At 38.9% G+C, this 15,139-nt stretch overlaps 1 protein-coding gene across 2 annotated transcripts in view; it reads left to right on the top strand.

Moving 5' to 3' along the window:
• The window catches only part of UGGT1 (UDP-glucose glycoprotein glucosyltransferase 1), a 29,306-nt gene extending 18,763 nt beyond the window's left edge, over positions 1–10,543 (top strand). For both annotated transcript variants that reach the window (XM_053459425.1, XM_053459424.1), the window contains 18 exons: positions 243–374; positions 652–782; positions 913–1,008; positions 1,124–1,226; positions 1,423–1,502; positions 1,655–1,844; positions 2,230–2,388; positions 2,644–2,729; positions 4,081–4,165; positions 4,283–4,371; positions 4,916–5,020; positions 5,928–6,012; positions 6,612–6,794; positions 7,167–7,327; positions 8,330–8,444; positions 8,911–9,027; positions 9,447–9,615; positions 9,710–10,543. In XM_053459425.1, coding sequence (XP_053315400.1) covers positions 243–374; positions 652–782; positions 913–1,008; positions 1,124–1,226; positions 1,423–1,502; positions 1,655–1,844; positions 2,230–2,388; positions 2,644–2,729; positions 4,081–4,165; positions 4,283–4,371; positions 4,916–5,020; positions 5,928–6,012; positions 6,612–6,794; positions 7,167–7,327; positions 8,330–8,444; positions 8,911–9,027; positions 9,447–9,615; positions 9,710–9,735 — 2,112 coding nt within the window. In that variant the 3' untranslated portion in view covers positions 9,736–10,543. The remainder of the gene's footprint in view (positions 1–242; positions 375–651; positions 783–912; positions 1,009–1,123; positions 1,227–1,422; positions 1,503–1,654; positions 1,845–2,229; positions 2,389–2,643; positions 2,730–4,080; positions 4,166–4,282; positions 4,372–4,915; positions 5,021–5,927; positions 6,013–6,611; positions 6,795–7,166; positions 7,328–8,329; positions 8,445–8,910; positions 9,028–9,446; positions 9,616–9,709) is intronic.
• Positions 10,544–15,139: the final 4,596 nt, after the last annotated feature.

Below are 15,139 nucleotides of genomic sequence, written 5' to 3'. Positions count from 1 at the left end.
AAATCACTTGTTTAGCAGACAACGGTGATGTCACTTACTCTATTTCTTACATACTATACTATGGCACTTTGATGCATTATTATTATAAAAATAGTAAATAGACCAACAGGGAAATTATCAGATTACATATATTCTTTCTCAAATTAACCCCTTCATTCTTTTTTGTAGGCACTTAAACCAGTATCGCACTGGGTCGTCTTCTGTTTCACTTACTGCCCGCGCATTATTTTTTCTCATTTTAGGGAATGGATGTCAATCTCTTCCGTGAAGCTTACGAGTCTCCTAAAGTCGACTTCATTTTATCCCATGCGGCTTACTGTCGAGATGTGTTAAAGCTGAATAAAGGAGATAGGGCCATTATCAGCAACGGGAGGGTGAGTACAATCTTTTCTCTGTAGCTCCTGTAGCTATATTTGTTTAGAATTCTGTGTCCTTTCATACCAAAGCTGACACCCAACCTGTAGCACACTGGGGTTCTGACTTCAGGAAAAGAGCTTTTTGGCAATTTCTGGATAGCATATGTATAGATATATTGTCTTTTAGGTCTATGAAAATTATGGATTTTTTAGAGCGTTGTCTATATTGACATAAAGCTTAATTTTTTAATATGTAAAAATCCCTTTTTATATCTTTTTTTCCTCTTCTGTGCAGGTTATTGGACCTTTGCTAACGAATGAAGTCTTTAATCAGGATGACTTCCACCTACTGGAGAACCTAGTTCTCACAACTTCAGCGCAGAAGATCAAATCCCACATTCAACAACTAGGAGTGGAAGAAGACCAGTGAGTGAGCCTGTAGAAACATTGGAAATTTAAACCTATAGCCTTATCTGAACAAATAAAGTAATTAGTCACTTCTGGTTTCCAGTGTACATTGGGCCATTTCAGACATTTGTCCACGTTTCTTTTGTAGTGCCAGCGATCTGGTCATGCGAGTGGATTCTCTGTTATCCTCTCAGCCAAAGGGTGAAGCAAGAATTGAATACAAGTTAACAGAAGATCAGCACAGGTAAGCCTGGTTTAGCAATCCCTCGTCGTACCAAATTATCTCTGTCCTTTGAAACACTAGGCATTTTAGTGCAGTTTTGCTCTAATGGAAGATGTTCCTTTGACTGTTTCCTTAGTGCCATTAAACTGAGACCCAAGGAAGGGATGACTTATTTCGAAGTAGTGGCTGTCGTGGACCCTGTTACTAAAGCAGCACAGAAATTGTCTCCATTGCTCTTGGTATGTTCTGTATAACCTTTATTTTCTTTGGGCCATATACTTCCCGGCATCTCCAGCTTTTGTACAGGATCTCAGACACAATTATGTATAGTTGCCTAATGGGAATGTGGCCTGCCATGGGTCGAGTAATCTCCAGTTGAAGTTACCAATGGTTGTTGTTAACCTCTCTTGGTAACCAAGGCTTTATCCTTTTCAGGTTTTGAACCAAATCCTAAACATGAATTTACGAGTGTTCATGAACTGTCAGTCCAAGCTGTCAGAAATGCCTCTGAAGAGGTAAGGGCATCAGCAGCATAAACTTTGTCTATCTTCTCTTTCAAACATTAAATCCTTTTACTATGCAACCATATGCTGCAATCCCACACCAGACAATAAATATAAATGTGTCATTCTGATTTTCCAAAATAATACTTTTTTGTGTCTCTTAGCTTCTACCGATATGTACTGGAGCCGGAGATTTTGTTTACACCCGCAAAGAAAATAGCACCAGGTCCTATCGCCAGATTTCTCGATATGCCCCAGTCTCCTCTCTTCACTCTGAGCCCCAGCACTCCAGACAGTTGGATGGTGGAGTCGGTGCGGACGCCGTATGACTTGGATAACATCTACTTGGAAGAGGTAATATGTGCATCGTTAGCAGGTTAATGTTAACAGAGCTTTTTGCCCTGCAGGAACGTACAGTGATAGTGGCTCTCCTGAAATGTACAAATCTTAAATTTCATCGGGGACTACATTGAGAAAGACAAACAAACAAGTTTAATTTTATTAGTGCCTGTGTACTAAAGACAGTCCTTGTTCACTAACAAATATATAATGAACTTTTATGGGGCAAGCAGTGTGTAATTGGTGCATCGCTTGTTGTCAAACTGACACAAATTGGTGATGTCTCGTTCTATAATGTTGTTCTTGGCAACAGCCAAACCCAATTTTAAGCTAAACAGGCTTATTTTGCTTGTAACCTCTGACGTACACTAATGTATGTTTTTCTCCCACTTTCTGCCAGATTGAAAGTGTAGTAGCAGCTGAATTTGAACTCGAGAACCTGCTCTTAGAAGGTCATTGTTTTGATGTCTCTTCCGGGCAGCCGCCCCGTGGTCTTCAGTTTACTCTGGGGACCCCCACCAATCCTGTTGTTGTGGATACAATTGTCATGGCTAACCTAGTAAGTAAATGACGCTCAAGAGCTTTTACTGTTGTCATGCTTTCTCTTTTGCATGCTGAGTATGTACTTGTTCCACATTCATGCTTTCTTCCAGTCTGTCCTTATAATAAGCATCCTTTTGAGTTCATTCATTGGTAACATGACCTCCGAATAAGGGCCTAGATTCTCTTAAAATACCAAACAATACATGATGTATCATCTTCTAGCCATAAGTATATAGTATACAACGTGTTCTTTTTTTCTTCCAATTTTTAGGGTTATTTCCAGTTAAAAGCTAATCCTGGTGCTTGGTTACTTCGTCTAAGAGGAGGACGGTCCGAGGAAATATACAGCATTTATAGGTAAGACACTAAAATAATATCTGACAATATTCGCAGGGCTATTGTTTATTCCACCTAAAGATGTTCAGGATTATTGTCTCATATTCTTCATACTTTTATACCGCAAATGTCCTGTAGCACAGTGGTCGACAAACTTGATTTGGATCTAACACCATACACTAATACACACACTCTTAACACTATATGCTGACACACACACTCTTGCTAATGCCATACTGTAACATAAACAACATACACACTAGCACCACACTTGTATACACACACACACACACACACACACACACACACACACGCTAACGCTATACATACTGAACATATACACAGTGAATATGACAGTACAATACAGTAGGCATACTGACTATACCTTTACACACACACACACACAAACCTCTAGCAATATACATATAGCACTCATACACACTGATACTACAGTATACATACACTCACACACTTGCAAACTGACTCCAGCACTATACATATACACACTGACTCTGACACTATCCCTTTACACACACTGACTCTGACACTATCCCTTTACACACATACACTGACTCTAGTAATATACATATAGCACACATACACATTGATACTACAGTATACATACACTCATACACTGACTCCAGCACTATACATATACACACTGACTCTGACACTGTCCCTTTACACACACACTGACTCTAGCAACATACGTATAGCACACATACACATTGATACTACAGTATACATACACTCATACACTGACTCCAGCACTATACATATACACACTGACTCTGACACTATACCTACACACACACACACTGACTCTAGCAATATACATATAGCACACATACACATTGATACTACAGTATACATACACTCATACACTGACTCCAGCACTATACATATACACACTGACTCTGACACTATACCTATACACACACACACACTGACTCTAGCAATATACATGTAGCACACATTGATACTACACTATACATACACTCACACACTGACTGACACTATACCATACACCACTCCCACCTCCTCCTACCTTACCTCATGGTGAGTGGCCACGCCACTGCCATCCAGTAATGCTGTGCATTACATGACCCCGCTGGGAGCCTCACGGCACACGCTATACCACGTCCCCGGCGGGAAAGCATAGGGTTCCCTGATTCACAATGGCAACCCTGCAAAACTATGGGCACCAGAAAAGGATTTCTAGTCGAGCCCTGCTGTAGCACCCTAATTCATATTTTTGTGGTCGTGTGACATATATTATCTTTGTGTTTTGTATCATGCTGTCCAAGTGATTGCGGAAGTTCATGCACAAGTTAGTACCAGCTTCTTAATTACTCTTTTTGTGCTTTAACAGCCATGATGGAACAGACTCGCTTCCTGATTCCCCTGAGGTAGTGATTGTTTTACATGATTTTAGGAGCAAAATCATTAAAGTCAAGGTGAGTACATGGTAGTATATGTGCTTTATACATACATAAAGCATTTTTGCTCTAAGGAAGAAGTTGATAAACAGTCACAGTTAATCTGCTTTAATTGATATTTCTCCTTCCCTGCAGGTCCAGAAAAAGCCAGATAAAATGACTGAAGATCTTCTGACTGATGAGACTAACGAAAATGAATCAGGATTCTGGGAATCGATTAAACGGTAAGTGTGTTAGTGGTACGCCATGAGAGATTTGTGTTAACCAGTTTGTACATCTATAAATGCTGTACCAAGATGCCCCTTAGGACATATTACATCTTAAAGCAGGGGCGTCCAACCTGTGGCCCTCCAGCTGCTGCAGGACTACATCTCCCATACTTCCCAGCCAGCTCCCTTAGCTGAGAGAGCATTATGGGAGATGTAGTCCTGCAGCAGCTGGAGGGCCGCAGGTTGGACACCCTTGTCCTAAAGCTTTACAGAGTTCAGGCAGTTTACAGGCTGTCTTCTTGCCGACCAATCATGAAAAAGCCATGTTTCCGAAGGGTTTTAAGGTGCTTTTCCACTGGTCCTGGTATACGGTAATTATTTTTTGGGCTTACATGACCTCCTAAACGCAAGAAGATTTTGTTAATCTGCTGCTTTACACAATCTGCTTGTATTTCGTTGTTACGCTAGCGGGTGTCAAAGTGTAATACATCACAGCTCCCTCTGACATATATCCCCCTCTCTGATGATTTCATTTTACTGAATGCACTGTGCCTTACAGGGGTCTTTCTGGGAGTCAGAAAACAGAAGAAGTCAAACAAGACAAAGAGGATGTGCTTAATATATTTTCTGTAGCGTCTGGACACCTGTACGAGCGGTTCCTCAGGTGAGGTGGAAATGATGAGGTTCTGTAGAAGCTCTTATACGTTAACGCGCCGCAGCACTGTTTTACACGCTTGCCCCCTTTGAGTTGCTTTTAAACTGTGTCCTGTTCTACACATTTATTATTACTATTTATCGGCATTTATTATACCGCTGTAAACTGCACACACATAAATTATAGACAAATATTAGCAAAGCGTCTATCCCAACCTTTTAATGGATGTATTGGCGTGTGTAGTGTGTTAAAGTAACATGCTATCCGGAATACGATGTTAATGAGGAGCTCTCAGCAAATGTTTTATTACATTTCATTAAGTCACCTTACTTATCCCAACACCACTATACACGTTGCCTCCATATCATGCTTCTTTGTGATGAACAATAAAATGTCTCCGTTTTAATCATCCCGAGAGAGACTCCAATTCATCCAAGTCTATGGAGGAAAGGACTTTGCTAGGTAAACACAGCATTTGACGACCGATAAGAACCGTTTGGTCCATCTAATCTGCCCATTTTTCCTGATGTAAAGACTCAGACGTTAATCAGTCTTCACATGCATTTTTAAATTCATGGACTGCATCAGCCTCTACCATTGCTGCTTGGAGGCTGTTCCACTTACCAACCTCCTTCCCTGTACAGAAAAACTATTTTGCATTACATCTAAGCCTCTGACCCTCTAGTTTCAGGGTGATTTTTAGTAGCTCTTTTGAACACAATGAAATAAAGTCCACTTTTCTGCAACACATTAGTTTATTTAATCCTCAAGGAAAAATATTTATTTCTCTGTAAAATGCACATACGCTCGCTGCGCACGTTACAGATTTTAATTTAATGAGATTTAATAAGATTACCCAATGTACCCACAGCAGATGTTTTGTTCTTACGAAAAGCATGTGTTTTTATTTTCTTAGAATTATGATGTTATCCGTTTTGAAAAATACACAGACGCCAGTGAAATTTTGGTTCTTGAAGAATTACTTGTCCCCCACCTTTAAGGTTTGTATCTTGCTCATACCAACTTGTTTCTTCAAATATGTGCCATATAATTAGATCCACTATGTATGATATAAGGTAATATTTAACAGATGTAAAGCATCTATTATTGTTCCATTAATTAGTAGTCCTTTTGTATCAGAATACTTGTCTGCCCAAACGCTGTGTCCCTTCAAGTCTTATTTACTAAAGATCTAAAATATTTGCTACCAAGTCGCACGCATCAGTTTGTTTCCGGTAGTTTCATACTTTTTAATAACAGCCATGTTTATAAACAAAATCACGGCTGAGGTGCCAGTAGACAGCAACAAGGAACCTTATCCATTACATTTGGATAGTCTAGGGGAATATGGCGAGATGAAATTACCAGTAAACCACTAAACATTTTATAAACCTCTAAAAAAATAATTCTGGTAGGTAATAATTCGAGTTGCAAATACTATATTAAATGTTCTTCCATTTCAATGTCCAATAGTAATGTAGTAGCTATGCTGTAGCGTGTCTTTCCTATGTAGTTATGGGGTAGATCATGTGGCCTTGATCTGCTTTTGCGGAACCGTGAAGTCATCCACGCTTGCTTTAAACCAACCTCCTTTTTGCAGAACTTTATCCCCTACATGGCGGAGCAATACAACTTTCAGTACGAGCTCGTTCAGTACAAGTGGCCTCGCTGGCTCCACCAGCAAACCGAGAAACAGAGGATCATTTGGGGATACAAAATCCTCTTCTTGGATGTGCTTTTCCCCTTAGCTGTGGATAAATTTATCTTTGTGGATGCTGACCAAGTAAGTGAAAGCAGTTTTGTTGCTAACATGTCAAGACCAATATGCTGGCAACGACCATGAGCTTATTGCATCACATCATAACTCATGTTATAGCTAACATTGCCTGGGCTAGAGGACTTTTAGAAAAGCTGTTTTTTGAATAATGAAATAATGAATTAACCAAACTACGGGAATCATGCGCACGCCTGTTTAAAAGTGTAAACCGTGCCACCATTCACTGTACCGCAGAATAATATTTAGTATGAATAACCTTTAGTTTTGTTTAATAACTAACTTTTGTATTGTGTACACACAAACACACGTGAGATTTCTCCGTTTTTAGAATATTGTAATGTGAAACAAAGCATTAACCCTTTAATCCTCCCTTTCTAGATTGTCCGGACAGATCTCAAGGAGTTGAGGGACTTTAACCTAGACGGTGCTCCTTATGGATATACTCCGTTCTGTGACAGCAGGAGGGAGATGGATGGGTACCGCTTCTGGAGATCTGGATACTGGGCCAGTCACCTAGCGGGGAGGAAATACCATATCAGGTGAGTAACTCACAAGTCTGCATTGTCATTATAAGGACTAGCCTCTCAAATTAGTCGCTATGCTTTTTACCAGGAGTCTCTGTTAAGTCACCTGAAAAGTTAGATCAGATTACAATATTTGAGAAAAATCTGAGCGCCTAGGCTCTGAAAAGATTCCTCTAGTGCCACCGACTTTAATACTCTCGGAAAATGAGGCACTTCATTTAATAATTTATTTAACTTGTCATCATTTGCTTTCTTGTTCTACTTCCCAATATGCATATCTAATATTAAAACCTACTTATTGGGATGGATGTGTAGCTACAAAACATGGAAACATAGAATTCTACTTATCTATTGGACTTGTGAACATGGACCAAAAACGATTCAGACACATTTTTAGCTTTGTTTTTGATCCATTCTTTTTCGGCCAACAAATTTTTGTTGCCTGCGTTCTCGGTTTGGATGAAATTCAGAGGGCTTTTCCCATTTGGAAACTTTGTCACCCTCTTTGTTTGTTTTTGTTTGTTTTGTTTGGGCCCTCCTCATTTACAGACGAAATCGGCAAACTTAAATAAAATTCGCATCCAAACGGTCGATTATCAACCACCTTCTTAGTGAAGTAAAAATGACTGGCGGGTGCTTTTAGGGGCATAATTCGTTTTTTATGTTGCTTTTATAATATTTTGGAACGTAGATATTATTGTGTATCATATGTGGATTGTGAGAAATACAGAGTTTCTGCACAGTTATTTTCCAAGCTGGACCTTAAACCCAGTTATACACCCATTGCTCGAACACGCAGTCACGATGTTAAGAGTGTCATGCTCTACCAAATGAGCGAGCCAAGCTGGCTATAAAATAAACTAGCTTTCATAGTTCTTGCGGAATATCAATGCAATGAACGGACAGCTCCGTCCTTCAGGAGCAAGCTATGCAGATTTATAGGTGATGGTCTGACACATCTCTTCAGAATGTATTCTATTATGAAAGAGTTAATACAGAGTTATGCTTTCTTTCCAGTGCTCTGTATGTAGTTGACTTGAAGAAGTTCCGGAAAATAGCTGCCGGAGACAGACTACGAGGGCAGTATCAGGGTCTCAGCCAAGATCCCAACAGTCTATCCAACCTTGACCAGGTTTGCACTTTCTAAGTATGTTATTAAACAGGAGCCATTTTTAAGAAGGTGGACATCATTGGACTCAAAGAAGAGAACTATTGGTTATGGTTTAATAGAAAAGTTGCAGAGCAAATGCTTACTGTCTAAAACTATTTTTTTTTTGACATTTCAGAACTTTCTAGACATTTAATAGTAGGATAAATCCTACCTATCTATATCAGATTTTTAATCAAGGTATTATAATAAATATTTATATAATAGACTTCATCATGGTTATCTATTGAGCCCTGCATTCCTCAACAGATAAAAAGCGGATTCTGCCTTCACAACCAAACCAGAGGTTTTATGGAGCATTGGATATGTAGTTAAATCATTTTTAATCCAAACAAATATACATTTTAAGTAATTTTCCCTAAATTCCTTAGCATGTACAGAATGATTTTGTCTGCTTCACATTTAACAAACATTATTTCCTTTTGACTAGGACCTGCCGAATAACATGATCCACCAAGTGCCGATTAAATCGCTTCCGCAGGAGTGGCTCTGGTGTGAGACCTGGTGTGATGACACGTCCAAGAAACGGGCCAAAACTATCGATTTGGTAATCCATCATTTTGGCGTACTGCTTCTAGGGGGTGTATTGAGGGATCCACGGTCACTTTTGTTTTTCTTTTTTTGTGAGTAATACATACCATACGTTACCCAAAGCAGGAAGAGCACAGTTGCGTATAGACAAGAGTTTTCCTGAAAACTAAAGACATTTGTGAGTATTTGTGAGTAAAAGCATAGAGTGGAGCTGCCAAGAAGCCTCGCATCTTCTCAGTCTGTAATATGAAGACTTTTTCCCTGGCATTCTCATTTAAGGCAGGTGTAGTGTGCTGTTCGGCCACATTAGGGCTGGCCAGTTTCATCGAACAGGTAGTGTGCGCAGTACTTTAGTATCACTATAAAGGTTAGTGTGTTCCTGATCTTATAGGAGGCCATCTTTATCTGAGGACCTGCTTTTTGTTTGTTCTTCAGTGTAATAACCCAATGACCAAGGAGCCCAAGCTGGAAGCAGCCGTACGGATAGTGCCAGAGTGGCAGGATTATGACCAAGAAATCAAGAAACTCTATAGCCGATTCCTGGATCAGACTGCAAATCTATCGGCAAGTGGGTCTGACAGCCCGAGGCAGCAAGAAACCACAGGTAACGGTGACTCCGCTTGCATCTTTATTTGATTGCGGTACCTCAGTAACAGAGTTTCATGTCTCATTGATCCTTTTTTATTTCATTTCTGCAGATCACAATGCACACGTGGAATTATGATCTTCAGGGAAGTGGACTCATATTTTTCTTTTGTTATTTTTGTAAAAAAAAATCCAAAGCTATAGAAAATTTTTACTTTTGTCAGTTTTACTGAATGTCTGAAAAACTGCTGAATGGTGTGCTATTGAATTCTTGGGGTATTTATACTTAGGGGTGTGATTGAGGTTTTTAGGGGATTGCCATCCTCTGGCAGTCCTAAGGTGCTGTGAGCGTATTGTAAGACTCAAATTATCATTCTTTCTTCTCTAGACCTTTAAAATAATTAAAATGGCTAATCTGAAGGGTCGGCTGTATAAATGTTTGAAGCCACAAGGACAGTTACTTCAACAAATATTATGCCATTGAGTAACTTGAACAGCTGCCGCTGCTTCAATCAATACCCATAGGTGTCATCTAATCTGCGTGTGCCATGTAATTACAGGGCTTGTGATAAAACCAGCAGTTCGTAGCCAAAAAGTTCTGCAGTTTGAATGTGACCTTGTATAGGAAAAAGGAAAACAATGCCCGTCTTTTTACATCCTGAAGAAACTATTACTTAATGCTGCATGAAGACCTTCAAAATAACCATGCATTAATTCCATATAACCTTCATAAGCCCCACAATACAACATGAAGAAACGATGACGCCACTTTAGATATCGCTAGACATCAACTTGATTTCTCCTGCTTTTCTTTGGGGAAATAATGCCCTGCACTGATTTTTTTTCTTTTTCTTTTCTTTAAGCCCTAGAAAACCAGGCATCTGTACTTTCATTCTTGAGAACCCTTTACACATGAAGTCCGTAATGTCAAATGGTAAAAATAAAAATAGTCCAAAGTTTCCATTAGTCCCCCCCCATGTCCTCTTTTTCTTACTTGTATCGACTGTGATAAACCAATCCCCTACAAATGTTATTGGCCTTTACAGCTTGAGTTCTGTTGTGGGATTTGCTCCATTTCGTTATCAAAACAAAAATATACTGAAAAAAGAAAAAAAAACACACACGGTACCTTCTGTACAAAAATGCAGTTATCTAAAACACTCAACATTCATATTTCATGTATAAATATAATTATCTCCATACAACTTTCTCCAAAAGCATTGTGAGAGGAACAGAACGATCTTCTCTCTCTCTCTTTATATATATATATATATATATATATATATATATATATATATATATAGATATCTATATATATATACACACACACACACACACACACACACACACACGTGATGCCATTTTTTTCCAAGTTAGGAGTATGCTGCTTAATTTTAAAACCACTATAATTTGCAAACGCATTTACTACCATTGTGCCAACCATAGAGAGAGAGAATGAGAAATGGATCCTATGGTAACTATTGATTAGATGTATCGATGCCGAATGCATATTTTAAAGACTTGAGACTCTGCTCTCTTTTAGAGGTATTTTATACTAATTATACTAGTATATTTTTTAAGCCAGACCACAAGACACACATTGCCTTGAAAAATTACTTTCTAAATCAGTTCTGCTCCTAATAAAGTTACCATCATCATTCATATTTCTAAACCAGGGTATCAAAATCAGCGTAGCTTCTAAATCCATCATGGAGACTTCTTAGTAGGATTGATGATCTTGTATCTTTGAGATTACTGCAAGAAACAGTTTGACTATTTGTCCTGTTACATAGGCAGTATATACCATGCTACGTCTGTCTGTTGAAAGTGTTCACAGGCTTTATTTATACCTGATACCTATTCACATCCACGGGACACCAACGAGCTCTTGGTATGGGTAGGTAAATATGTATTTTATGAATGAGTAATATAGAAGGGCTTAAGGTATCCATAGATTTCCTTACAAACGGACACATGGGAAACTGTATTGCCATTTGATTTCCGGTCTCCATGCCCAAGATGTACTTTGGCTAGGCAAATGGCAAACAAGGGCTATGTATGCCATTTAAGTGTCACGGAGTCTTTGTCTGTTGTGGTTGTTATTGTCTAAATGTGTTTGCTTGGTCCTAATAAGATTTATAACTCATTTTTATAAATACTGTAACCGCATTCTCAACTCCAGCCCTCCAAGGGATGTGACGCTATGTCAAGATGCCCTTAGACCTGATAGAAACCTCCTGTGGATCTTTGATTAGAGTTTTGAAATTAAATCCCATCAGGGACTAAGTATGGGAAGCATCTTTTAAGAATAGAAAGCCAACCTAACATGTTGGTTTATAGAATATTTCCTAAACCGCTACTGGAATTTAAGATTGTTGAAGGCAGAACGTTAGCATTTGGTCTCTCTTGTCTGTCTCTCTTGTTTGAATCACAATTTCCGTAGGTTAGCTTTCTTGAATTCTTTTACTGCTCTTTAAGGTCTTTATAAATCCCTTACATTCTGCATTATGGAGATATTTGTGAAGGAACAGACAACTGCTGGTTTTTGCACAGACAATTGGTTTTCTGGTCAGGGTTACAGATTTTAGGTTGTTTGCTGTATTATCCAAAACAAGCCGTCCAGCTATTCATGGGGGATACTAAATGCTGTACACTGATTCCTGTATAAAAGCTTTATATTGATTTGTTTGATTTTTGTATTGCTTGAAATCAATTTGTCTTCATTTGATTAAAGAAATAAAAGATCTTTGTAATATTTGTGCCCGGTTTTCCTTTCTATCGTTTTGATCAGGACAAGTAGGGCCTTCTTTTAAAATAATATAAATACATAAAGCATAATTATTTAGTGATAATAGGTCAATAAAGCTTATACTAGCATACACACCAAACTCGGATGAAGTTCACGGCTCTATGCAGGCCACTCGAGTTTCTCCGGACCTCCTCATTTAACAGGGTTGACTATGTCTAAGGATATATGTATGAATTTAACAATATCGTCATCGCTTTAGTCCTCCTATCCCTCCACGTTCTTTTCACACCGACTAAATGAATTTACGACAACCTTAAACTCTTGCTTTTGCGTTTATAAAGGAAGGTTGATACTCTTGAAAGCTTGGTCGGAATGTTAGTCCAATGGAAAGGTATTATTCCATACAGCAATACTTATTGTTTTTTTACGTCTGATTTTAGGAAAATAAGTCAATTTAATAAACCGAGCGAGGGGAAGACCTCCTTTTTTATATAGTATGACCCGGTGCATAAGAAATTCCGAAAAAAATAAATAGATAGGGTAACCTTTTGTCTAGTATATATAAATTGCTGTTTTTTTTCTGAAGAATGAGTTGCATATATGATGTAATATTATTATTTATATATAGCGCCATCAAATGCCATAGCGCTGTACAATGGGTAGACAGGGCATAAGTAGTATATAACATAACAATTTGACTCACAGTAACAGGTGAGGAGGGCCCTGCTCATACGAGATTACAATGTAGGCACTGTCTCACCATTCATTGGTTGATGCCAGAGGAGCCCCCTTGCCGGCGACCAATAGAGTCTATCTTACGGACCTTTAAAATCCTGGCTGTTAACTGTTACAGCATTACCCCCGTATTAACCTCTGCTAGGAAACTGGCAGAAAACAGAGAGAAAAACGAACACAAAGAACGTATACGAATATTTGCAACACGGGAAAGGGCAAAAATATTCATGGAATATGAGCATGAAGACTTTTCTTACATTTTCTGCTATTTTGAACGCAGTCATCCACAGTATTACATTAAAAGCATCACACAACAAGCATTCTAATCAGAATACTGTATTTGTTCTCTACATATGTCAACATATCTTAAAAGAGGAGCCTATACTTATTTATACAGAAGAATTATCAGCCCCTGGGATGATTGACTTATAAGCACCAAAATCTGATGAACTTATTTCCTTGGCTGACTTCCATCCTTTCTTGCACTCAGAATTTTTGGTGAGGATGAGTGCATCGAAGTGTTCCCCAGCACTAAAAGTCACAAGTAGGCAAATAAAATGTATCAATAAATTGTGTATTCTTACCTGAGCGGTTATTTGGCGTAGGACTAACCTTGGCTGCCAGTTGTAACCCTTTCAGTCTGTTAATCCATGATTTCCTACTTCCGTACCCATGTAAATTAGGTCAGGACAAGTACTATATTAATAGTGATAAAAGGTCAATAAAACGTGTACTAACATACACACCAAAGTCAGGTAAAGTTCACGGCTCTATGCAGGCCACTTGAGTTTCTCCAGACCAAACTCATCCAGCAAAGTCTTTATGGACCTTGCTTTGTACTCTGCGACAGAGTATTGCTTCAATAGAAAAGGGTCTTCCCCAAACTGTTCCTGTAAAGTTGGAAGCATACAATTGTCTAAAATGTCTCTGTATGCTGGAGCTTTTACTCTTCACTGGAACCAAGGGGCCTAACCCATACCCTGAAAAACAGCCCCAGACTGTTATCCCTCCTCTACCAAACATTTCAGAAGACAATTTGCAATCCGACAGGTAGCGTCCTCCTGGCACCTGCGAAACCGTAATGCATCCACCAGACTTCCAGATATTGAAGCCTGACTCATCACTCCAGAGAACACATTTCCACCACTCCAGAGTCCAGTGGCGGTGGCTTTACACTACTCCAGCTGATGCTTGGCATTACGTTTGTGTGAAGCTGCTCGGCCATGGAAACCCATTTCACAAATCTCCAGACGAATGGTGCTTATGCTAATGTTGCTTCCAGAGGCAGATCCGAATTCTGTAGCGAGTGATGTTACAGAGAACGGGTGATTTTTTTATGTGCTTCAGCACTCGGCGGCCCGGCTCTGCGTGTATGCGTGGTCTACCGCTCCATACCCGAACTGTTGGTACTCCTATTCCGCTTCTCAACAATAGTACTTACAGTGAACCGGGCGGATCTAGCAGGGCAGAAGATTTACGAACAGTATTACGGAAAAGGCGATATCCTATGACACATTTACAGTCACCAAGCTTTTCAGTATGACCCAATGCCAATGTTTGTCTATGGAGATGGCCTATGAGCTTTGTTTTAAATACCTGTTAGTAATGGGGGAGGTTGAAACACTTAAAGTATGACTTAACATCAACTGTATGTAACGAAAATCTCTTATGAAACAATTAGAATAATACAAATATTTCCATTTTTATTCCATGGAATAATATTTGAAATACTAAACTAAATTCACTGTGTTTTTTTTCATCCAGGCCAGCTGGACTTTGCCTCGTATGATCATTTAGAACGCTATTCTTCCTAAGAGAATGAAACTGACAGATATAATAACATTACGCTGCATCCCTTTGTATTAAAAATTGCTTTTGCCTTTAATTAAAAAAAATAGCTAATTTATGTTTGGCCAAGATTAGTCGTGGTTTTCTGAAAAGTGCATTAAATGAAAATCCCATCAATATGCAATATAATAATGTACATGGTGAATATTAATTTATTTCTATGGAGATCCATGAGAAAATCAATGCTCCTGCTTCCTGTAAGAGTCTTCAT

The sequence above is a fragment of the Spea bombifrons genome, chromosome 3 (genome assembly GCF_027358695.1).
Source record: "Spea bombifrons isolate aSpeBom1 chromosome 3, aSpeBom1.2.pri, whole genome shotgun sequence".
NCBI lineage: Eukaryota > Metazoa > Chordata > Amphibia > Anura > Pelobatidae > Spea > Spea bombifrons.
This window is presented reverse-complemented; position numbering and strand designations above follow the sequence as displayed.